This window comes from Colobus angolensis, unplaced genomic scaffold, assembly GCF_000951035.1.
Source record: "Colobus angolensis palliatus isolate OR3802 unplaced genomic scaffold, Cang.pa_1.0 Scaffold41, whole genome shotgun sequence".
NCBI classification, from domain to species: domain Eukaryota; kingdom Metazoa; phylum Chordata; class Mammalia; order Primates; family Cercopithecidae; genus Colobus; species Colobus angolensis.
Window position 1 is genome coordinate 5,926,224 of NW_012117488.1, and position 25,700 is coordinate 5,951,923.

Below are 25,700 nucleotides of genomic sequence, written 5' to 3' on the forward strand. Positions count from 1 at the left end.
GCAGAGCTTACTGTAACTAGACTGTGAGTTTCTCAAGGCCAGAGGCTGAGTCTTGGGCATCTCTGCAGTCCCCAAAAGAGGTGGTGCAGAACCTGGGACGCCTCAGATGCTCAGTACACAGGGGTTGAGTGTGTGAAGCACATTCCTTGCCCCTGCACGCATGTGGCATGCCCACTGATGCCCTGTTGTGTGCAGTGTACACCTCTCTGCAGTCCATCTCTCAAAAGTTGGAGTGAAACTGGTAGGAAGTAACTTTATTCTAAAATAAAGTGAAATAAAAGAAACACGTGGTTTCCATTTGCTACTTTCACAGCAGGGAAGCCCTGGCACCTGGGGAAGGGGTTTAGTCTAACTGGGGCCTGAGCAGAACAGGAACCCTCAAGGGAGAGAGGCCCGGTCATGGCAAAAACCCTTCAAGCCACTGACCCAGCACAAAGACTCTACTGTGGGGAAACCCAATATAAGGGTGTGCCTTGTTCTAAGGGAACAGGATACGCAAAAATCCAAAGTTATAAAATAGATAAATCAGGGAGTGGTTATTAACGTTACCAGAGAACTCACCAGAAGGTTCCCCGAAATAACCAGCTCCCACAGTCCACTTCAACTGTGATTTTACTTTCAGGAGTTTGATATTACACACCGGTTTTCAGGAGAAACATAAATAGGTTCCCGGGGAGCCCGGCATTGCAGTGTGTCTCGCCAGCAGCTGGTTGACCAGGCCTTAAGGTGAGCAGCCTCAAGCTGCTCCAAGTGCTGGAGAAGCTGTGGTTCAGAAGCTCCCTCCCCGCTTGCTCCAGGGCACACCAGACTCAGCGAGTCTGGCTATTTCCAGTGTTAGGCCCACTAGGAAGAACAAGGCCCAGTTGGGACCTTCCTGCCTCTACTTGAATGGGCTGGTTGATTACTCAATGCATTTTCCTGTTGAGAGAGCATAGGATTTATATTAACTATTCACTTTTCATTCATTCATTTGAGCGTTTTACAGTGTATTTTCTATGTGTATGACACCGTGCTAGGCAAAGCAAAGTACAGAAAATTATAAGTATGTTCCCTGCCCTCTAGGAACTCACAGTCTAGTTGGAGAAGAAAGCCTTTGGATTTTGTTGATTCTAGAAAATACTTTTTAAAAAATTCTTTAACGGTTCTGAAATCAGAATCCATCTTATTGCAGATGGCATGCCATAGTCTAGTTGGCCGGTTTTTCTTAGTGGTATGTAAAATGATAGCCTATCTTGGAATCGTCAGGGTCTTATGCAGATGAAACAGAGTATATGAAAATGCTTAACACACTTGTCCCCTGGTATCTGTGGGGGATTGGTTCCAGGACCCCCATGGATACCAAAACCCATAGGTGCTCAAATAACTTATGTAAAATGGCATAGTATTTGCATATAACCTATGCACATCCTCCTTTATACTTTAAATCACCTCTGGATTACTTATAATACCTAATACAATGTACATGCTATGTAAATAGTTGTTATACTGTATTGTTTAGGGAAAAATGACCAAAAACGGTCTGAACATGTTTAGCATGGACACTACCATCAACTTTTTTTTTTCTGGATATTTTTGATTCATGGGTAGTTGAATCCGTGGATGCAGAACCTAGGGATATGGAGGGCTGGCTTGTAATGGTTTAATGACACCAGACTCCAAGTGGGATTTGATGTTTGAAGAATGAAATTTTCCCTCTGTGAGAATATACTTCATAGGTTTGCCTTTCAGAGAATATATGTCATAAACTTAAATTAAGGTTCATTTTCCACAGTTATCCAAGGAAACTGGGATGGAGAGACCTCACCCATCCTCCAATCTGGGAGCACAAAATGGTGGTGGCCCAATCCTGATTCCCTTCCATACGGGCCATGGGAAAACCAGAGCGAAGCAGCAGGGACAGGTCTAGGTGGCAGCTCTTCATCTGTGACATGACAAGATTTGTACTGATTCTCTGACTCCTAGATGGCAAGTCCTCGTTCGTCTGTGCCTCCCAGTGCTTAACCTGTAACAGAAATATAAAAGCATTTCTGTGTGTATATGAGCATAGATATAGACATACAGATATATAAATAGGGATATATAGATAGATAGATAGATATTATATTAGTCTGTTCTCACACTGCTATACAGAACTACCTGAGACTGGGTGATTTATGAAGAAAGAGGTTTAGTTGACTCACAGTTCCATAGGCTGTACAGGAAGCATGGCTTGGGAGGCCTGGGGAAATTTACAGTCATGGCAGAAGGGCAAAGGGGAGGAAGCAAGCACATCTTCACATGGTGGCAGGAAAGAGAGCAAAGGAAGAATTGCTACACACTTTCAGACAACCAGATCTCAGGATAATTCACAAGAACAGCAAGGGAGAAATCCACCCCCATGACCCAATCGCCTCGCACCAGGTCCCTCCCCGAACATTGGTGATTACAATTCAACATGAGATTTGGGTGTGGACACAGAGCCAAACCATATCTGATATATAGATGTATGTCAAATGAATGAATTTCTGTGATTGAGGCCAAAAGTTTATTATAAAAAGGGTGCAATATGACTGCTAATCTTAGCTTCTTGGTCAAAATTCAGAAAAATTCCTTATGATCTGTCTAATGTTACAGGGGATTTCTTCCTTTTCTTTTTTTAGCTTCATCATTCCTCACCCAAGAAAGCAGTGGCTCCTGTTGCTGGGGCTGTACCGTGGCCATGTTCTATTTATTTAAATGGCTGTGTTTACATAGCATGCCAAGGGACCTGGCTTCAAACTTACGAGAGCAGAAGTAGAATGAACCGCTTCTAGGCAGACATTAAAAGCGACCATGGGAATTAAATACGTTCTTAGGAGCATATACAAACACCTGAAATGTTTTAGACCAAGTGTATTGACATAATAATATAATCCAAATTCTTCAGTTATTATTATTAATATGGCACATAGAGACAAGAGGTCTGCCATCCAGACCTCTTGTTTGGTGGATAATAAACTCCCCACTGTTTAAACTATTTTTGTTTATCATTCTTGCCCATACAGAATGTTAAGACACTTGCTGTTTATACATTTTATGACATTCAGTTCGTCTGCAAGTGTAGCTATCATAGTTCTTTTGCACCTGAGGAATAGGCGAGGTTTAAGGAGCCATAGTGGGGTTGCTTCTGTGACCTTTTGTTTACCTGTCACATTGCTGCAGCCTTTAAAATCCTGGATGAGAAAGCTGTGCACAGCTAGTCATAAGCAGGAACACTACTCCAGGAGGAACCGGAAGCTGTTAAGGAGCTGGCCTCCTGCAGGAATCTGACCTGTGGCACAAACGCAAGAGCATCAGGTGGCAGTAACCAAGTCATCCAGGCTTCCTCTCTCTGGGTGTTTTGCCTTTGCTGCCGGGTCCAGGGAGTCAATTGGGGCTGCCCTGGGTGACTTACCAGTGGGTCAGGCCCAGGCTAGGTCCTGTCAGCCTGAGACCAACCTGTCATATTGAGGCTGCTCTGTGGGAGTGGCAGTCTGCTCTCTTGTCCCCAGATGATGTGGTGTCCTGTCTGCACTCAGCTGTGTCCAGCTTGTATCTGATGATGCCAGTGCTAATTCACCCTCTGCTAGCTGGCAGCTCTTATTAACTGTGGAGATGGGGGATTTCCAAAGATACCTCCCATGGAAGGGACAGACCTATCCCTATCACCGGGGCACATCTCCCATAGATCCCTGCTGTTTGCTTTTTCTCTTATTAGCTATAAAAAACAAAATGCAAAATGGCTGTTACTACTCAGGTCTTGCATGAGGCTATAAAATTGCTGACTTTGAGAGTACCCCAAGGCTTCCAATATGGTGGTGTTTTCCACTTCTGGAGTTAACCCCAAATACCAAACTCTTATTCATTCTTCCAGACCCACTTCGAATGTTTTGTCTTCTGTGAAGCTTTCTCTGACTACCCTCTATGCTCTCATATTACCAGGTTCTCTTGCACTGTTATGGTGTACCAGGATTATTTTTATACGTGGACATTTCTGCTAGGTGTGACATCCTTGAGGCTAGGGACGATGTCTTCTTATTTCTTTGGCCACCTCGTCTGGCTGACTCGTGGCCTGTCATGCACTATACACTCAACAAATGATAGGTAAATGAATGAAAGAATTATACTTCTGCCAAATATTTGTTTGTTTGTTCATTCATTCACATCTCAGAAAGTACTTTCTTCTCCTTTGGAAGTAGCCATTGTTGTATTATTTATAAAGTCAATAGGCAAAAAAAAGACCCAAGTGTATCAGTTAGGATCGTTTTGGCTGCCAAGTAACAGCTTGACAAAAATAGTTTAAACAGTGGGGAGTTTATTATCCACCAAACAAGAGGTCTGGATGGCAGCTGGGTCCAAGACCAGGTAATCCAGCAGCTCAAGGATCTCTTTAGGGACCCCGAGGCTTTTCCCTTTCTGTTCCACTGTCTCCGGTGTGTCAGTCATGTCTCCTTCGTGGCTCAAGAAAGGCAATGTTCAGCAAAGAAGGAATTTCTTCTACTGATCTCTTTTTATTATCAAGGATTTCCTTTCTCAGATGTTTCTCTCCCCACAGAAGATTTCTCCATCAGTATCATTGATCAATAATGAGTTACAACCCATCATTGAAAACGAAATGAGATCATCATGCCAGTCCTGATATAATCCTTTGGCTGAGGGTGGAGACAGGGGATTGCTTCCCAGAACACATGGGAGGAAGAATACCCAGACAAATCTGTGGCTTTGCTGATGAGGAGTCAAGGAGATGGGATATGGCTTTTGGGTGGGCACACCAGGTGCAGCATTTAAATAACTATGGGACTTCAATAATGGACTGAAAGTCTATGAAACCATTACAAAGATTGAGGAAAAACTACATGGATCAACATTAAATGCCTTTCAAGGTATGATAAATGCAAAGCTATATGTGTATTCTAATCTTATTTATTTATTAATTATTTATTAGTAAATGGCAAGTGGACATATCCCCAAATCTGTAAGAATATACACTATGTGCTTAAAAGTGGCTCTCCATGCTGTGTGTGTGTGTGTGTGTGTGTGTGTGTGTGTGTGTGTGTGTGTTTGTGTGTGTATGAGAGAGAGAGAGAAAGAAGGAGGGCTTAGTAGGAAGCTTCTTTTTTGACATTCTGCATTTCTTGTAATACTGAATCTGTATAAGCATGCCTGCTTTTAAAGGGAAACCAGCAACAACAAAACTCAAACATTAAAGAGAACATCTTAAATGGCCAAGTCTCATCTTAAATGTAAGAGGTCAACTCAAGACATGGGCTCTTTTCCAAGAACAAACTAATTTGGAGGATGAGAAGAACCTGTCTGAAAGTTTCCCTTAGGAGTCCAGAATGTAAACTCACACTGTGGATGAGCTCCTTTATTTTAACCAGCAAATGCTCTTAACAGAAGAGCTGAGTTTTCACCACTCAGATCATTCTCCGTTTCCTGGAGAAAGGTGTCACCTCTGGTATGGGAAGTTGGTGGTGCTGATTCACCTCTAGGAAATCCATGGGTGGAAATCTTCCCAGGAGCCCGGTTGATACCAAGAACCTGTCTCCTAGACAGACCTCCCTGTGACCCAAGTGCCTTCCTGTGCCCCAAATACCTTTGTCAGAGAGAAAGTCAGAGAATAAATCCTCTGGGGTCAATCTTTTACTTCATAAGTGGCTACCTAACTATAACTACTTAGGCAAGTATTCCATCTCTCGGGAGTTCATTGAATGCCTCTGCAAATATAAGTATTATTTATTTGATAGCACTCGAAAAAAGGACTTTGAATCATTAAAAAAATTTTAGAGCGAACCCCCTGACTATCTGCAGCAATGCTCCTGGGAAGTCTCTTTGGTTACCATAAAAATAGATGGTTAAATTCAGCAGACGTTCAGGATGCAGTGTATATCTTTGATTAACTTATCCGGTGTCAGTTGGAAAATGTGACGTGGTATTATAAATGGAATAAGTACACTTCTCCACAAAAATACACAGACTGGAATTGTAGAAGGAAGCAGGGCTGGTCGCGGGGGGGCATGTTTACAGCAGCATGGTGACTTGAGATGGTCTCTATTCTTTCCTGAATTTATAACAGCATTTCCATGCCTAAAATTATTCTTCTAAGTACTTCCACAGTAAAAGGTTTGGTCCAGGTTGTGCTTTCTTTAGAAAGAATCTGAATTTTTAAAGACCATCTCTTCCTGCCCTTTAACTCCCCTGACCATATGTGTGCATGTGCACGTGTGCACGCGCACACACACACACACACACACACACACAACTGTTCTCTATCAATCTCTCCTTCTTTTTTTTTGAGGCAGAGTCTTGCTCTGTCACCCAGACTGGAATGCAGTGGTGTGATCTCCGCTTACTGCAACCTCTGCCTCCCAGATTCAAGGGATTCTCCTGTCTCAGCCTCCTGAGTAGCTGAGATTACAGGTGCCTGCCACCATGCCCGGTTAATTTTTTTGTATTTTTAGTAGACAAGGTTCCACCATGTTGCCCAGGCTGTTTTTGAACTCCTGAACTCAAGTGATCCACCCCCCTCGGCCTCCCAAAGTACCAGGATTACAGGCGTGAGCCACCACGCCCAGCCTGTTCTGCATCAGTCTCTATGCTGGTGAACTGCAGAGCACCCATTCTCAGGAGAGAGCTGCAACTCAGCTTCTACCATGTAGAAATTGCTCATATGTATAAATTTTTCAAAGGAAGCTAGAAATTTTACTTAAAAAAAAAAACCCTCCTAATTTTCAAACATTGATGACAAACCAGTTTGTGTGTGTGTGTGTGTAACAGGGTCTCACTCTGTCACCCAAGCTGGAGTGTACTAGTATGAATCTTTTTCACTACAACCTCAACCTTCTGGGCTCAAGTCATTCTCCTGCCTCAGACTCCATGTCATTGCGACCACAGGCATTCACCACAATGCCTGGCTATTTTTTACATTTTTTTGTAGAGACAGAGTCTCACTTTGTTGCCCAGGCTGCTCATGAACTCCTGGGCTCAAAAGGTCCTCCTGCTTTGGCCTCCTAAAGTGCTGGGATTACAGGCATGAGCTACTGGGCCCAGCCCGATCAAGTTTTATAAATGCCATGTAGGCTGAACAAAACATGTCTATTTGTCAGATTCTAGTGGGACCACTAGCCTTGGACCTCTGCCCTGGGGCAATGTAGAACAAACTTGTTCTCTCTTCTCCAAAGGAGATCTGGAGGTGCTGTAAGATAGCTCTCAAATTCCTTTCAATCTATTCTTACTTGGTACTCACTCATTGACAAAACTTCGGGGAGTTTAAAATCTGGTGGGGGACTAGACAGTCACAGTGGGGTGATAGAATTGCTACAATGGAGATTCGTATGAAAGGACAGAGAAAGGATCACTAATTGTGCAAGTGCTGGGCTGTGGCCTGTCATATCCATGCAGATTTGGAGAGGGCCCTTCTCTAGAGCTCTTAGGAGGCTCTCCCTACAGTCTCCTACCCCACAGCCATCCTGACTGAGAGGTGGGTAGATCCTGCTGTTCTGCTTGAAGCTTGAGGTCAGTGGCCCAGGAGCCTTTTTGAGGTATCCCCTGAATCTAGTCAATGCAAAATATATGCTAAAGCCCTTCCCACACACCTGTGGGCACAATGACAAGCCTGGGGAACCCTAGGTATAATTCAGTAAAACTTCTGCTTTCCTGACTCTCCTCAAATTTATTCTAGTTTAGAGAGTGGGCAAGAATTTCTTCCTCTGAAAATGTTCAACTAAATGGGTACTTTGATGGTTAGTTTTATATGTCAACTTGACTAGGCTATGGTGCCCATTTGTTTGGGCAAATACCAGTCTAGATATTGCTGTGATGGTATTTTTCACATGTAATGAACATTTGAATCAGTAGACTTTGAGTAAAGCAAAGCATCCTTCCATAGCAGGGTGGCCATCATGTATTCAACTGAAGGCATTAAGAGCAAAAACTGAGGTTTTCCGAAGGAGAAAGAATCTGACTTCAAGATTACACCATAGAAACCATGTCTGAGTTTCCAGTCCACCTGGCCTGATCTGCAGATTTAACTCCAACCTGAATTCCAGCCTGCTGGCTTGCCCCAAAGATTTTGGACTTGCCAGCCCCCACAACTGCATAAGCCAATTCCTTAAAATCTCTCTCTCTCTCTCTCTCTTTCTCTGTCTCTCTTCTGTTTCTCCAGAGAACCCTAATACAGGTACACTTTTCATGATATTTCTAAACCCAAAGCAAAAACACAAACTATTTCAAATACAAATGGCCTTTCAGACTGCAAACCCAGGTGGCACAGCTGTCTTTGATTTCTCTTTATGGCTGAAATGGAAAACGTATCACTGGTTATTTCAGAAATTTTCAACCTGTTAACCAAGGCTTTCGAATAGTTTCCAATCTATTTATCTTTAAAAAACAGCTGAAGTGACAACTCCTCCCTCCAGGAAACTCTCTTTGATCCCAGAATCAGGCATTTGGTGACTCTCCTCCAGCCTCCTCTGTGCTTATTAGACTTGTCACAGCATATTTTTGGATATGTAGTATAGACAGCCAGGTGTCCCCCAGCACCTGTTCTCCCTTTTGTAGTAGCAGGATCTCTAATTTTCAGGTAAGTACATAGCAACCTAGAGTAAAAACTGCATTTCCTACCCTTCCCTGCAGCTAAACGAGGCCACATGCCATGAAGCAAACTAGGAAACAGAGACCATGCATGGTGAAGCAACAAAATAGCAGAGGCTATTTTGGCCTCAAACAATCCTCCTGCCTCAGCCTCCCAAATTGTTGGGATTACAGTCATGAGCCACCATGCTTAAGCCATTATGATTTGGGTTTTCTGTTACTTGCAGCTGAACCTAATCTCAACTCAATTTTGCTTATGTATATGCCTCCCTTACCACAAAGTAAAGGAACTACGCTTCTTTAACTACTGCATAGCACTATGCCTGGAATATAGAGGTGCCAGATAAGTGTCTAGTGACTGAGTGTATGAATGCAAGAAAAAAATGAAAGAACGGTTAGCAGTTGGCTAGGAAAAAGTCCAAGGTGAAGTAGAAGGAAGACATTGTGCCCGTGAGTGGGTGCCTTCTAATTTAGCTTCAGCATAAGACAACATTTGTTCTATAAATTAATGAGCATCTACTTTATGCTGAGCACAGTGTAAAGCAATTTTTTTTTTTTTTTTGAGACAGAGTCTTGCTCTGTCACCACGCTGGAGTGCAGTGGCACGATCTTGGCTCACTGCAACCTCCACCTGTGGGGTTCAAGCAATTCTCATGCCTCAGCCTTTCAAGTAGCTGGGATTACAGGCACACACCACCATGCCCAGCTAATTTTTGTATTTTTAGTAGAGAGGGAGTTTCACCATGTTGGCCAGGAAAACTTCTGCTCCCATTCTTGAAGGGAGAGATGTAAGAAATAAACAAGAAAATATCAGATAGCGCTAAGTGCTATGAGGAACATATAACTTTTAAATTTTATTTTCAATTTTTGTGGGTATATGAAAGGTGTATATACTTAATGGATTACATGAGATATTTTGATACAGGCATGCAATGCATAATAATCACATCAGGACGAATTAGGTATTCATTACCTCAAGCACTTATCCTTTGTGTTACAAATAATCCAATTATACTCTTTTAGTTATTTTAAAATGTATACCTAAATTATTTTTTACTAGAGTCACCCCATTGTGCTAGTAAATACTAGGTCTTATTTGTTCTATTTTTTTGTACCTGTTAACCATCCCCACATCCTCAGCCCTCCAATACCCTTTCCAACCTCTGGTAACCATCCTTCTACTCCCTGTCTCCATGAGTTCAATTGCTTTAAATTTTAGCTTCCAGAAATAAGTGAGAACATGCAAAGTTTGACTTCCTGTGCCTGGCTTATTTTGCTTAACATACAAACCTTCAGTTCCATCCATGTTGTTGCAAATTACAGAATCTCATTTTTTCTTATGACTGAATAGAACTTCATTATGTGTAAGTACCACTTTTTCCTTGATACATTCATCTGTTGATGGACACTTAGGTTGCATCCAAATCTTGGCTATTGTGAACAGTTCTGCAATAAACATGGAAATGAATATATGATTTCCATTGAATGTCTATTAGGTATATTTGGTCTATAGTAGAGATTAAGTCCAATATTTCTGTGTTGATTTTCTGTCTGGAAGATCTGTTCAATGCTGAAAGTGGGGTGTCAAAGTCTCCAACTTGTATTGTATTGAAGTCTATTTCATTCTTTAGTCCTAATAATATTGGCTTTATATATCTGGGTGGTCCAGTGTTGGGTGCATATATGTTGACAATTGTTATAATATATTCTCCTGCTGAATTGATCCCATTATTATTATTGAATGACCTTCTTTGTCTCTTCTTATAGTTTTTGTCTAGAAATCTATTTTGTCTGATATAAATATGGCTATTCTTTTTTGGTTTCCATTGGCATGGAATATCTTTTTCCATCCCTTTATTTTCAGTCTACTTGTGTCTTTATAGGTGAAGTGTGTTTCTTGTAGGCAACAGTTCCTTGGGTCTTGGTTTTTTTATTCATTTGGTCACTTTATGTCTTTTTATTGGAGAATTTAGTTCATTTATATTCACCACTATTACTGATAAGTAAGCATTTACTCTTGCTATTTTGTGATTTGTTTTCTGGTTGTTTTGTCATCTTCTCTTCCTTCTTTCCTAACATGTAGTGAAGATAATTTTGTCTCGTGGTATGGTTTAATTTCTTCTTATTTTATGTGTATCTGTTGTATGTTTTTTGACCTCCAATTACCATGAGGTCTGCAAATACTATCCTATAACCCATTATTTTAAGCTGATAATATCTTAGCACTGCTTATGTAAACAAACAAGCAAAAAGAAAACTAATAAAAACTGTACACTTCAACTCCAAGCTTTTTTGTTGTTTCCATTTATATTTTATTGTACTGTCTTAAAAGGTTGTTGTAGTTATTATTATTATTTATTTATTTGAGATGGAGTCTCACTCTGTTACCCAGGCTGGAGTGCAGTGGCATGATCTCAGCTCACTGCAACTTCCACCTCCCAGATTCAAGCAATTCTCCTGCCTCAGCCTCCCAAGTACTTGGGACTACAGGCATGCACCACCCCGCCCAGCTAATTTTTGTATTTTTAGTAGAGACAGGGTGTCACCATGTTGGTCAGGCTGGTCTCAAACTCCTGACCTTAGGTGATCCACCTGCCTCAGCCTCCCAAAGTGCTGGGATTACAGGCATGAGCCATCATACATGGCCTAGTTATTATTTTTGATTGGTTCATCTTTTATTCTTTCTAATTAACATAAAAGTGGTTTACACACCACAGTTAAACTGTTATAATAGTCTGTGTTTTTCCCGTGTACTTACTATTCTCAGTGAGTTTCGTACCTTCAGATGATGTCTTATTACTCATTAACATTCTTTTCTTTCTGATTGAAGTACCCCCTTTAACATTTTTTGCAGGGTAGGTCTGGTGTTGATGAAATCCCTCAGCTTTTATCTGTCTGGGAAAGTCTTTAATTTTCCTTCATGTTTGAACAATATTTTCACCAGATATACTATTCTAGGGTAAAAGTTTTTTCTCTTCAGCACTTGAAATACGTCATGCCACTCTCTCCTGACGTGTAAGGTTTGCACTGAAAAGTCTGTTGCCCAGCATATTGGAGCTCCATTTTATGTTATTTGTTTCTTTTCTCTTGCTGCCTTTAGGATTCTTTCTTTATCCTTGACCTTTGGGAGTTTAATTCTTAAATGCCTTGAGGTAGTCTCCAGGTTAAATCTGCTTGTTGTTCTACAACCTTCTTGTACTTGAATATTGATATCTTTCTCTAGGATTAGGAAGTTCTCTGTTATTATCCCTTTGAATAAACTTTCTAGCTTATCTCTTTCTTTACTTCCTCTTTAAGGCTGATAACTCTTAGGTTTGCCCTTTTGATGCTATTTTCTGGATCTTGTAGGCATGCTCCATTCTTTTTTATTCTTTTTTCTTTGTCTTCTCTGACTGTGTATTTTCAAATAGCATATTGTATTAGTCCATTTTCATGCTGCTGATAAAGACATACCCAAGACTGGGCAATTTGCAAAAGAAAGAGGTTTAGTGGACTTACAGTTCTACATGTCTGGGGAGGCCTCAGTCATGGTGGAAGGTGAAAGTCATGTCTCACATGGTGGCAGACAAGAGAAGAGAGTTTGTGCAAGGACACTCCCATTTTTAAAACCATCAGATCTCATGAGACTTACTATCACAAGAACAACATAGGAAAGACCCACCCCCCTGATTCAATTAACTCCCACCAAGTCCCTCCCACAACATGTGGGAATTATGGGAGCTACAAGATGAGATTTGAGTGGGGACACAGACCCAAAACATATCACATATATTCAAACTCACTAATTCTTTTTCTGCTTGATCAATTCTGCTATTAAGAGACTCTGACACATTCTTTAGTATGCCAATTGCATTTTTCAACTCCAGAATTTCTGCTTGATTCTTTTTAATTATTTCAATGTCTTTGCTAAATTTACCTAACAGAATTCTGAATTTCTTCTTTGTGTTATTTTGAATTTCCTCAAAACAGCTATTTTGAATTTTCTGTCTGAAAGGTCACATATCTCTGTTTCTCCAGCATTGGTCCCTGGTGACTTATTTAGTTTGTTTGGTGAGGTCATATTTTCCTGGATGGTCTTGATGCTTGTGGATGTTCAGCTGTGTCTGAGCATTGAAGAGTTGGGTATTTGTTGTACTCTTCACAGTCTATGCTTGTTTGCACCTATCCTTCTTGGGAAGGCTTTCCAAGTATTCAAAAGGACTTGGGTGTTGTGATCTAAGCCATATCTGTATTAGGGGGCACCCCAAACCCAAGAATGCTGTGGTTCTTGCAGACTCGTAGAGGTGCCACTTTGTTGGTCCTGGATAAGATCCAGATAATTCTCTGGGTTACAAGGCAGAGACTTTTGTTATCTTCCCCTACTTACTCCCAAACAAATGGAGTCTCTCTCTGTGTGTGCTGAGCCACCTGGGGCTGGGGGTTAGGGTGACACAAACACCCCTGCAGCCACCACCTCTGGAGCTGTGCCAGATCAGACTTGGAGACAGCACAGCACTGGGTCTCACCCAAGGTCCCCTGTAACCACTACCTGGTACCATCTGTGTTGACTCAAAGCCCTAGGGCTCCACAATCAGCAGGTGGTGAAGCAACCAGGTTTGTGTCCTTCCCTTCAGGGCAGCAAGTTCCCCCAGGCCCTGGGAAGGTCCAGAGATGCCACCCAGGATCTAGGGACTAGAGTCAACAACCTTAGAAGTCTATCTGGTGCTTTATACTACTGTGCCTAAGCTAGCACTCAAACCATGAGACACAGTCCTTCCCACTCTTCCATCCCCTTTTCAGAGGAAGGGGAGCCTCAGAGGAAGAGGAGCCTCATTCTGTAGCCACCACCACCACAGACCCAAGAGGAGTACTGCCAGGCTACCACTGATATTCTTCTCAGGTGTAAGGGCTCTTCAGTCAGTGAGTGGTGAATGGTGCCAGACATGGGATTCACCTTTCAGGCCAGTGGGCCCTCCTCTGCCTCAGGGCAGGTCCAGAAATGCCATTCAAGAGCCAAGACCTGGAATTGGGGCCCCAAGACCCCTCTTGGTGTTATACTCCACTGTGGCTGAGCTGGTACCTGTGATGCAGTACAAGGTCCCCTTTGCTTTTTCGTCTGCTTTTCTCAAGCAGAAGGAGTCTCTCATCATAGTCACAATAGCTGGAAATGTGCTGAGTCTCACCTAAAGTCATCACATCTCAAAGTCTCACCCAAGGTCCACAGCATACTATCTGGGTATCACTGCTGGTTATTCATGTATCACTGCTGGTTATTCAGGGCCCAAGGGGTCTTTAGTCAGTGGGTGACAGGTCTTGCCAGTTCTGAGTCCTTACCTTGAAGGTAGCAGGTTCCCTTCTGGCCCAACATGTGTCTAGAAATGTGGTTGGCAAGCTAGAACTTGGAATGGGAACTTCACAACTCTGACCTGTGCCCTAACCCACTGTGACTGAGCTGGTATCCAAGATGCAAACAAAGTCCTCCTTATTCTTCCCTCTCTTCTCCTCAAGTGGGAGGAAGGGGTCTCTTTTGGAGCCACAAGCTGTGCTGCCTGGGTTTGGGGGAAGGGTGATGCAAGCTCTCCCTTAGCTGCCCCAACTGGTATCTCAGTAAGTCACATGCCCTTAAAATCCACCTGCTCTGAGCCCAGCTCAGTGCCAGAACTTGTAATCCTTACAGCCGAGACTGCCTTTTAAGTTTATTTACATCCCCAAGGCACTTCTGACCATGGTGGTAAGGCTTGCCAGAACTCAAGCTCTGACCATTGGGATGGGTGGTTCTCCTCTGGCTAGGACTGGTCTGAATGCTCCCTCCATGGGTGGGCATCTCTGCTGTGACAGGGCAGCACTGCATTCCAGACAGTCTCCCAGTTGCTGCACTCTCCCTCTTCCAAGAGCACAGATTCTCTGCACCATGTGGCTGCTGCCAGGGAATGGGGGAGGGGTGGTGGCAGTGATTCAAGACTGTCTTTCCTACCCTCTTCAGTGCCTTTTTCAGTGATACGAAGTTAGAAGATGGTGAAGCAGCCAGCTTTGTGCCCTTCCCTTCAGGGCAGCAAGTTCCCCCAGGCCCTAGGAAGGTCCAGAGATGCCACCCAGGATCTAGGGACTAGAGTCAACAACCTTAGAAGTCTATCTGGTGCTTTATACTACTGTGCCTAAGCTAGCACAGGGTGCTAGTGCTCATCCTGAGTGCTCACCTGAATTCTGGTTCTTGTAAATGTTCTTTTTGTGTAGATAGTTGTTAAATTTGGTGTTCCTGCAGGGGGGATGACTGTTGGGGATTTTTATTCCACCTTTTTGCTCTGCCCCTTAAAAAACTTGGTGTAAGGAACTATTAATAATTTAGACTGGGTGGTGAGGAAAGATTGCTAAGAAGGTAGCATTTGTGCTGAGAACTACATGCCAAGAAGAAGCCTAGGTCAGGAGAAGGGGCATTTGAGGCAGAGGAATGCTAGTGCAAAGGCCCTGCAGGGGAACTTGCTTGACTTCTTCAAATAAGAAGAAAAGGCAAGTGTAAGTATAGTGAATGAGGGTGAATGGTAAGAAGTAGGCAGGGTCCAGGACCTAGGTGCCAAGTAAGAAGCTAAATCTCTACTTTGACAGCAGTGGGACACCATTGGAGCCTTTAAGCCAAGGATCCACATAGTCTGATTTACATTTTTAAAGGGTCAGTTTAAAAATGTAAAAGGGCAAGAATGGAAACCAATGATATTTTGGTTATCTGTTGCTATATAACAAACAAACCCAAAACTTATTTCTTTAAAATTGCCATATTAGTTTGCCCACTATTTTGTGGATCAGGAACTATGGGAGGGACTTAGCTGGGCAGCTCATCTCTGGTTCACAAGACGTCAGCTGGGGTGACTGAGACTGGAGGATTCACTTCCAAGATGGTTTCTTCATGAACAGGTGTAATGCCCAAGTGCTCCTGGTCCTTTCTCTTTCTCCACATGGCAATTCATTCTCTAAGGCCTATCCATGTGGCTTCAGCTTCTCACAGTCTGCTGGTCTCAGAGTAGATGTACTTCTTGCATGGAAGCTCATTTCTAAGAGAAAGGATGGAGGAACTCCTAGCCAGTACTGCACGTGGAACTGCTAACACGTTGCATTGCTTCCTCCACATTCACAGGTCAAAGTAGTCAAAGAGCTCACCCAAATCCAAGAGGGTAGAGAAATAGACCCCACCTATTAATGGGGGAGCAACAGCATCACATTGCAGAAGGGCCATGGGGTGGGAGACATTGTTGCAGCCAACTTTGGAAAATACAATGTGCTATAAATGAGGAGGCCGTTCTGATAATTCAGACAAGAGATGATGGTGGCTTCATCTAGATGTTTGCTCTGGAGATGAGAAAGGGGTAGATTCAGAATATATGAACAGAATGTATGGAAACAGCAAAGCAGTAACAAATGCATCTGAGTATTTTTTTTTTTTTTTTTTTTGAGACGGAGTCTCGCTCTGTTGCCCAGGCTGGAGTGCAGTGGCCAGATCTCAGCTCACTGCAAGCTCCGCCTCCCGGGTTCACGCCATTCTGCTGCCTCAGCCTCCCGAGTAGCTGGGACTACAGGCGCCGCCACCTCGCCCGGCTAGTTTTTTGTATTTTTTTAGTAGAGACGGGGTTTCACCGTGTTAGCCAGGATGGTCTCGATCTCCTGACCTCGTGATCCGCCCGCCTCAGCCTCCCAAAGTGCTGGGATTACAGGCTTGAGCCACCGCGCCCGGCCTTGAGTATTTGTTAATTGTAGTTTATAAGATTACATGGATGAATATTGCCCACCACCCATGAAGTAAGTCACAGGTATCTATTTGTAGGACAAATGGATCAGTCATGTTTCAGAATATGCTTTGGTTTAAAGCATCAGTTGTTTAGGGCAGGGAGTTATTGAGGCCTGGATACAGCTATACAGTGAGGCTAAAGTATGGACCTGTAGACTCTGAGATCCAGGGATTGCTGTGTCCTGTAACCAAGTGTGATTTAGAAAGTAAAAGGGGGTCTAGCAACAGTACATTTTCAAAGGCTTCATGGAAACAAGTGCATTTGGTGACAGAAAGGCTTGAGCAGTTTTCAGTTCACACATTTTGTTACTTGAGGAGACAAAGTTTTTAAGGTATGAGAGCCAATTTACCGAAGTGGGTATATGAGAAGGGGTTTTTGGGGTTACAAAAATGCTGAAAGCTATTTTCCTACTTTAACATGAGGGAGTGAAACAGAAACTTGCCCAGAGTCACCTAGTGAATTCATGGCAGAGCTGGTGCTAAAAGACACGATTCCCTGGGATTCTTTCCACTGTACCACCTGCCATTCTGCCCAGAGCATAGCTTTGCTCTATACTGTGGTCATACTGAACCACTACTGTTGCTCAGCTGACTTTCAAATAGTGCCAGAAGGCTGCAAGAAGAGGTTGTGAACAAACCAAGTCTGTTCCCTCTGTTGGAAAACATAACTCTAAAATATGCTTTGCTAATTTTGACTCAGTTGCATCTCTTTGTGGAGCAGACAACACATATATTCATATGAAAAAATAGTCATAATGAGACTACTTGCTGTGCTGTTAAATGTCCCATAGAGTATTTCTTAAAATTCATGGAATGCCTCCGATTCTGAGATCACTCTTTCAGTTCTAAAATCTCTACCAAAAAACAGCTCAAGACCACCAGGATCTTTTGGATTGAAAAGCAAGAACAACCCAAGGTCTTTACTGTGCATGGGAAGGTACATATATATTATAATGAATATTTCTATATGTAACCTCTATTTCATATATGCAGATGCATAATTTGTGGTTTGTTTTCTCAATATTTAAAGTAGGCAGAGCTCCTTTCTAGATGTAGGTAAAACTTACATGTTCTAAATATCATAATTTTATTCTCCACTACTTTTAATTTCTTCAGTTTTTTTCTATAAACAAAAGACATAATTTGCTTGTATTCATCTTCTTTATTAGTTGAACACACCTATTGTAAATGGAATTGGCACTTTCAATCACCCTCATTGTATTTACTAGGATGAGATTAATAACCCAAAGATTCAGGGTTTTCCCATACTAGGTTCTGTTTCACATTTGAGCTTATTTGGACAAATAGTACTTCCCTGCACGCTGAAAGGATCTATAAAATATCGCTCCTGGATCTCTGCATAAGAAGCGATTTGTTGGACTCCAGTGTTGGAGGGCAATACTTCAGGGTTGATGCTTGGGAATGTGTAAATCTTGCCTATGGATTTAGATGTCTGTTCAACAAGATTGCACCACAAAAACCTCACACCTTTATTATGTTTCACATGTTACATTGCAGTGACAAGTTTAACTGCATCCATGACTGGGCCAGGTGGTGTTTAAATTCTCAAATACCTTAACATTTGAATGCCTCAGGCAAGAAAAACTGACTATTCAGAAGGCACAAGCTGTAGTATTTCAGGCAAGTCAAAATCAGAAGTGAAGGCTTTTGGCCATAGATTTTACTAGTGCATTTATATTAACCTTTATGCATTTCCATAAGGCTCAAAAACCATTGCTTAGGCAGTATTTGTCTGTGGGTCTTCATTAAAGTAATGATATTATGTAATCTACTTGGAAAAATCCCTTCAGGATCCCAGCTGTCCCCCTCCATTCCTTTTAAAAGCACTTTCTCTTCTGCCTAAAAATTCAAGTACTCTCTTAACTAAGTGCGGACTGAAACATTTCACTATGGATTTGAACAGGAGCCAACATTGATGATGAAAAGAAAACTTCTCCCTGTAAAAGGTTTATTGTCAGTACTTTCTAAAGATGAAGATGCTTCTGAAACAGGCTACCAACATTTTCACAAACCTTGACACAACCTTCTCAACCTCTCCTAGACCTATGATTTAGGTCCCTTTCTTTCAGGAATGCTATGGACCTTTGACCTTCTGAATAACCAACTCTACATAACTGCTCCCTCCCCCATCAATATAACTTATATTATAAAAAGGAAAGGGGGATGGGGTAGCTTGGCCCTCACGCTATTGGAAAAGTACTTGAAATTCCTTGCATTCCTTTGCATTTAACAGCATGTTTACCTCATCACTGGCTTATTAGGATTAGCACAAGTCATGCTTCAAGCTCATTTAGTGAAAACAAACTGACTCCTATAGACTCAGATTTTTCCTGATAACAGCCAAGGGTAAATTTCTAAGTAGTTCTCCTAATTTTTAGGAATGGTATTGGGAAAATATAAAGTTACAAACAAGCGAGTCTTTAGAATACATTAATTATATTCAATCTAGCCCATGGATCTGGATGTGGGCTGCCTGAGTTATGGACTACCCCTTTTCATTAAAGGGTTTCTCTACTAAAGTGACATGCCCACTAACCTGGTGATTAAAATAATAAATTATTATAGCCATCTCGCAGAGTGATGGAGACCCTTAGGCTTTACATTCTGATGAAAATACAGCGCTATTTTCTTAAATTACAAATTTAGCTTCAGAATCTTTCTTGTGCTTCATACAAGGTCATGTTCAATACATGTTTTTTAAACATTATATGCAAAGACTTTACTGAAGATATAAAAGCAATCGTTATCTTATTTTAATAGCTTAATTCACTGCTGTATCCCAATAAGTCCTGTTTGAATAATTGAGTACTTGAGCTAGGTTGTTCCCAGTGACTTTGGAGCACCTCTAAAAATACTGAATAGCATGCACTCAGATATTAGGTAAATATTTCTTTATTAAATGGTTAATTTCATAAATAAAATCTTTTCACTGAATATAAAATTAAAATCATTTACAAATTATTCCAGTATTACATTTCCCCTCCCTCCCAAAAGCTACATTTTGATAAATAAAAACATTCAGTCTTAAAACACCTGATTTCTGTTTGCAGTTTAGAGCGCAGATAGCTGCCTCTCACAGACACTCATGGAGTGTCCCCCTTCAGGAAGGCATGGAATGCCCTCCCATTTACTTTTGTCAAAGGACGAATAAAAGCTTTATACTGTCCAACTAATCTTATTATCCCTTTTACGACTGTAGAACCCCAAAAGGAAAAAAGCCTAGAGAAAATATGCTTAGCAAATAATTTACAAACAGAAAACAGAAAGTCATCAACACCACAAGCTCCAAAATGAAGCAGTAACATGTGCTCCAATACTATGAAGCAAAGTATTCTCCAATCGTGGCTGCATTAGTGTCCATCTGCACCAGCACCCTTGGCAGTTTTGAAATACCTTAATGCTCCTCAAGAATGAGCAAGGAATCCCTTCTATAATGAGTCCCATCACCCACACCGCCCCCACCCATTTTCTCCATGATTCTGATTCTGACTCTCTTCTCCCTTGTTTGTCTAGGTGTGCCCTGGAAACCCAAGTAGCATTTAGTCCCTAAATTTGTGAATGTCATTGAACAGCCTGTAGAAGGGAAATGCTGCTTCATTGGCATGCGGGCAGTTGTAGTTGCATTTGCAGGACTGGATCATCATGACGTTCTTGGAAAATGTCTCCCCATCTTCGCAGCGGAACCGCATCTTCACAGTCCTGGTCAGCTGGGGCGTGCAGCATCGGCCGTCCACGCAGGAACCGCAGTACTTCGGCCGGTATTTCTTCACACTCGAACATCCAGCGTAAGTAAACCTAACTGGTTCGGGGGATTTCTTGGTCTTGCTGCATTTCTTGCCCTTCTGTAAGAGACAGGAGAGAAGAAAAGTTAGGGGTGATATTTCTCTTTCTTCAAAAAGAGATTCACATCCCACCCCCCTGCCAGGCAACAGTCTACATATCCCTGAAGGAACTTACTTTCAGGCTGCTGTACACTGGCTGTCCACAAGGCCGCACCTCACAAATCCGAGTTTCTTTCACAAGGCGGCACTCGGGGTTGTCATTGGTAACTCGTGTGGAGATACCAGTTCCACAGGTCTTTGAGCACTGGGACCATGAAGTTGTTTGAACAATACATTTCTGGCCATGTAAAGGGTTGTATAGGATGCGAGGCTCCATTCCAAAAACTTGAGAGAGAAATAAGAGGGAAGACTTCTCAGAGGCATACCCACACAAACAGGCTCAAGTACTCATTTCTACAAAGCTTCAGACCAGAAATGCATCTCAGTACAGTGTCTGAAGGGCTCAGTCTCCACTTACCAGGGAGCCGCTTCAGTGAGCTGCCTTTTCCAACTGCAATCAATTCATTGTTTCTCGTCAACTCCACCTCCGAGGCATCGAATCCCAGCTCCTTGCCAAGGAGGCCCTCCTGGTCGTCCATGGGGTCCTTGACACTATCCTCGTCACAGACCCACTCCTCGCAGCACTGCCCGGTAACTTTGACCAGCCGGGGGTTGGGACAGCCCAAGTTGGGGAGAGACAGTTCTTGGGGACACAGAGGAATGCAGCCCACGGCGCCATCAATACATGTGCACTGATGTTTACAGTTGGGCTGGAAACTTTCCCCGTTTTGGTAGATTCTGGAGTTATATTCACAGGGTCTGCCCTCTGACTGAGCTGCAAAGATCACCAAAAGAGAAAGGTAGAAGGGGATAAAGTTAAGATTCCAAACCACCGCCTGAAACTCATACATATTTTCTGCTGTTAAATTCAATTTATGGTAAAGTTCCCTACAATTCCCCGGAGACTCTAGACCAGAACAATAAGTTAGTCAGGAATCACTTTTCCGTATGCGCTTTCGTTGGGCCCAGACACACTGAATTGCATTCCAGACTGCTGAAATCATGTGCCTTTCTGCCAAGCTACCAACAACAAAGCATCACCATACATGGTCTCAAAATTACTAAACTTCTGGACTATGGGGACTAGTATTTTTTTTAAAGGGGCCAAACCACAAGCATCTTACCTCTGCAGATCCCCTTCAGAGCGGTGGAGCTGGCGCCGAAGTTGCATTCCAGCCCCTTGGTGTGGTCGCAGGGCTGCGTTTTGCTGCAGTCCTCGTTGAGCTGCTTGGCGCAGACCTTACAGCAGCCGCAGCCGTCCCGGACCAGCCCAACTCCCGGCGCGCACTTGGGCGCCTCCAGGGGGCAGTGGCAGGCGGCGGGGCAGGTGGAGAGCGCCTGGAAGGGGGAGAAGAAACGCGTGAAACGCGGCGCGGTGCGCAGGAGGGGAGGCGCGGTGCGCAGGAGGGGAGCCGCGGCTGCTGCAGGAAAGGACGGGGGTCTCCGACCCTGTCGACGGGGAGCCTCTGACTTCGTCCAGCCGGGCCACCCCGGGAGGCTGCTCCCACCAAGAGGTCCCGACACGTCTTCGGAGGGAGGAGAGTGCTTAAAGAAACGGCTACCCGCAAACGGCCGCGAACTTTTTATTTTATGTTTTCCATAAATTGCTGTGGGCAATCTGGGTCCAGGGAAAGGGACTGAGAGCGGACGGGGAATCGGTGGCAAAAGGAGAGTCCAACTCACCAGTCTGGTCAGGTGGAGAAGGGTGACCGCGAAGGCGAGCGCCCTGGCGATGCGGGAGCTCATTGTGGCGCGCAGGAGTAGCCCGGGGCGAGCGCGGCAACGAAGACGCCAACAAGCTGGTGCGCAGCGGCCAGGCCGTGCGCAGCGGGGTCGGGGTGGCGGCGCGGTGGACCCAGTGGGCAGGGAGGCGAGGGGTGGGCGGCGGGCGGGGGTCTTTCGCTCGAGGTCCCGGCGGAGAAGACGCGGAGGGCGCGGACGCTGCTCAGGGGCGCGCTCTCTCGCGGTCTGCCCAGGCGCCCCGGAGCCCGCCTTTTATATGGGCCGGCGGAGGCGCCGCGTGTTGCAGTGACGTCGGCTCTGTCTGCGCGTTCCAGAATTCTCAAACATCTCAGGAATGCTGGTTGGCGCGGGCTGCTGCCAAGCGCCTCCCCTGGCTCCATTGCACCTTTGTGTGTGTGTGTGTGTGTGTGTGTGTGTGTGTGTGTGTGTGTGTGTGTGTCCCGTCAAGAAAACAGTTCGTTTTTTCCACCTTAAATTACTTCTGTTGGGAAGGGTTCTTTGGGGCGTGATGGTGGTGATGGTGGTTGGAGGGTCGTGAGGAGAGAGGGGGGCCAGTTCAGAACTTTGCCTGGACTGGGTGGGTGGGAGGACCTGAGAGGGAAGAACAAAAGTCGTTTTGTTTGGTGATGCGAGTTGACCGGGCACGGAAGCCCTCACCCGGGAAGGCAGTGAGCTGTTTGCTTGTTTACAGCGAAGGTGAGAGGCAAGTTATCTGTTGAAAGAGTAGAACGTGGAAGAGGAGTGTGTCTCCGAGCCAGTAATATTTGTGGACTTCAAAGAGGCGTGTTCAGAACAAGTCCCAAAGCTTTGTCATGATGTTTATTAGCAAAATTCAGTGAATTGCAAATTAATACCCACAGTGGCATTTATGAATGAAAAGGCGAGGGTGGTGCCGGGGGAAACTTCCCCATCGTCTGGCAAATTCCCAGGCAGAGGTCTCCCCCACTCCTCCAGCCCTCCCCTTTTTTGGATATGTTGTACTTGTTTGTTTTTGGAGGTTCCCACTTTAGTTCCAGCCCACTGCCTGGGTTGGAAGTCCGAGAGGAAACGAACGCGGGGAGTTCTCCGGGAGGCTGACTTATACTTCCTCACGGATGCAGGAGACTGGGTAAGCCCTGCCCGCCTGCTTCCGCGGGCAGGAGGCTATGCTAACCAAGCAGTCAGCCAGAAGTGCAGGGACCACCGTGGAGTGCTTTGGCCTGAAATCATCACCTGCAAAGACCGCAAGGCCAAACCAGATTCCAGTACCATTATGCCCTATGAATCTCTGGGAAAAGCAGATTCCTTCAAGCTGGACGTTTTGTAGGGTTTTTCACTCCTTTCCTAGGGACCACTGGAAGCCTCCCATTTTAAATGAATTGTAATGCCTTTCTCTCCAAGTACAGAAAAGAGATTTAGGATGTAATATTTTGTAGTAAAAATGTCAGCAGATTTTAAGATCCTGTTCTACCTGCAACACACTCAGTAGAAGACCCCACCACAAGACAATTTACTTGAACATCACCAATACCGTTAGTGTGATTGATAAACTTACCCTGCAAGTTTCAAAAACTTTTTGCATAATTTTAATAAAAGTGATGTGAGACTCATATGCTCTAGGATAACTACTTATCCTTTTTAATGTTTAGGGCTGTTCAGACTTCATAATTTAGCAGTCTTGTTTAAAAAGGCCCTTAGTGCTAATGCTGACTTTCCTGATAAGCACAATGAGAAGCTGTCAGGACGAAAACACACTCCAGTGAAGAGAACTCTTGCAGCAAGGAGTTCAGTTTCATTCATTCCAAAGTGCCCTTTCATAAATGGAAGCAGCATTTGCTAGAGGGAGTGGGATTTCTAAAGCTCTGATGGAGGGTTAGGATTGGGAGACTTTTCAAGACAATGGATTGTCAGGTGTTATGCAAATACAGTGAGGAAAGTCTGGGCCCAACACGTACACAGTTTAATACATCAATTATTGTTTACAAAACATTGTTTTTTCTGCCTTATCATTTCATTATTGTTTCCTTCTTAATGAAGTGATTGCGGGACGGGAGCGGGGAGAAGGGGTGTAGCCACAGTACGTGTTGAACAGAGGGAGATGGTAGAGAGAGAATGGAGAGGAGGGTTCCTGGCTTCTGTTGTGGCGTCTTTTCTATTTGACTTCATGGTTGTAAGTATTTCCAGATGGTGAATCAGACACCAGACGTAACAATATTTCCATATTTGGGTATAGCAGTAGCCTGCGTTTTTAACATTTTTCTGCCTCTGTTATCCAACCACAGAGCATTCTTGACAGCTTCAAATGTTGTTAAATATAGATTTAACTTCTCTTCCCAGAGCAGGAAATTCTTTGGAATTCCTTGTTTTTCACGCAATCTGTCTATCATGATTTAAAATAAAAGCACGGTGGATCATCCAACTGGCCGTATATACCTTAATTGGAGGTTGGGGATGGGGGACGGCAGAGATCCAGTCTGCCGCACTGCGTTCAAACACAAGCCATTCCAGAGATTCCTTTAAAGTCACATTAAAGTTTTCTAACAAGGGTGTGTGGGTTTGTTTCTGGTCTTCAACTGGGGAATCCTGAGGATGAGTTTGCCCCAGAGGAGAAATTTAGAGAAACTTACCGTCAGCTGCCCATTTAAAGCAGGGAGTGTGTTGTGCGATGGGGGTGGGAGGTTGGAGCAACAGGGCCAGGAGGTGTGGGAGTGGGAGACACTAGAGTAACCTATGTGCACAGCCTCTCCATATACCATGTGCTGGTGCGCCTGCTAGTAATCGACGACATTAGGCAAGAGACAGCGGCTCCTCAAGTCCTGCCCAAAGACCGTCCAGAAACCCAAGCCTCCGGTCGCCTTCTCGCCGCCTCCGCTGGGAGCTGCAGATCAGTTCAAGTTGACGGACAGGAGGCGAAATGTGCAAATGTTTATGGGTAAGTGTTGCTTCGGGTGCTAATTCTGTATGGCTCTTTTGCTAGTTTCTCCTTCACCCTCCCCATACGGGTGCCCCAGGAGGAAATAAACGGGCTGCCTTGTTTCCTTGGGTTGCAATCCACGGAGAACGGGCTGCTTGTCTTCTGCAGCTCCTGGCTACGGGCTGAGCGATGGGGACGTCTCTCACCCGCTGTTGCCAGGGAATTTTAGGTTACCTAATGAAGGGCTCACTGTCTGGCGGCAACCGAGAATAATAACGGTAAATCTGGCGACTCCGGTTTCCTAGCCCTAGGAAGGCTCTCAGACTAGAGTGCATCAGAGTCACCTGGAGGGCTAGTTAATGGTTCCTGGGTCCTACCCCAGAGTAGTTACAGTTCTAACAAGTCCCCAGGTGATGGTGATGATGCTGGTCCGGAGATCACACCCTGAGAACCACTGCCCTGGACGACCGGAGTGCCTGTAGTAGGGGTGTGTGTGTGTGTCTTCAGAGATACTCGCCTGCACACCCAGTCTCACAACTTCACTCTTCATGGCCACCTTAATGAACAGAACTTATGGTGTCTGCAAAAGACCAGCTTTAAAGTGGCGCCCCCGTACCATCCCATTTCTCTCCTCCACCCTTTCCCCGCCCCCATCCCCTTGGCATGATAGCCCGGAGCTCCCCAGGAAGCTAGGATCCTGGTGGCGGCGGCAGGAACTGGGTGGCCGACGCGCAGAGAGGGCGGTCGGCTCTGGGACCCCTGCGAAGGGAGCGGACAGGGTCCGCACGGCGGGAGGGCGCCGGACTCGAGGCATCCG

General features: G+C 44.2%; 2 protein-coding genes across 5 annotated transcripts in view; one reads left to right on the forward strand and one right to left on the reverse strand.

The window, feature by feature from the left end:
* Positions 1 to 19,240: 19,240 nt before the first annotated feature.
* Positions 19,241 to 22,230, reverse strand: CYR61 (cysteine-rich, angiogenic inducer, 61). 3 transcript variants are annotated; one of them, XM_011956099.1, is made up of 5 exons: positions 21,931 to 22,230; positions 21,372 to 21,585; positions 20,666 to 21,022; positions 20,324 to 20,532; positions 19,241 to 20,208 (listed from the first exon to the last, which is right to left on the reverse strand). In XM_011956099.1, the coding sequence occupies exons 1-5, from the start codon at positions 21,991 to 21,993 to the stop codon at positions 19,906 to 19,908; spliced, it is 1,146 nt and encodes a 381-aa protein (XP_011811489.1). In that variant the 5' UTR covers positions 21,994 to 22,230; the 3' UTR covers positions 19,241 to 19,905. The 3 variants fall into 3 exon arrangements, with proteins under 3 accessions (XP_011811489.1, XP_011811488.1, XP_011811487.1); XM_011956098.1 differs by having other exon boundaries at positions 19,241 to 20,205; positions 21,372 to 22,230; XM_011956097.1 differs by having other exon boundaries at positions 21,372 to 22,230.
* Positions 22,231 to 24,519: 2,289 nt separating this feature from the next.
* DDAH1 (dimethylarginine dimethylaminohydrolase 1) overlaps positions 24,520 to 25,700 on the forward strand; it is a 259,984-nt gene continuing 258,803 nt past the window's right edge. Inside the window, exon 1 of one of the 2 annotated variants that reach the window (XM_011956104.1) lies at positions 24,520 to 24,901. Coding sequence is in view for 1 of the 2 variants with exons in the window: in XM_011956102.1 (XP_011811492.1) it covers positions 24,884 to 24,901 (18 nt within the window). In the remaining variant the exon portion in view is untranslated. The remainder of the gene's footprint in view (positions 24,902 to 25,700) is intronic. The other variant, XM_011956102.1, reaches the window with a different exon arrangement.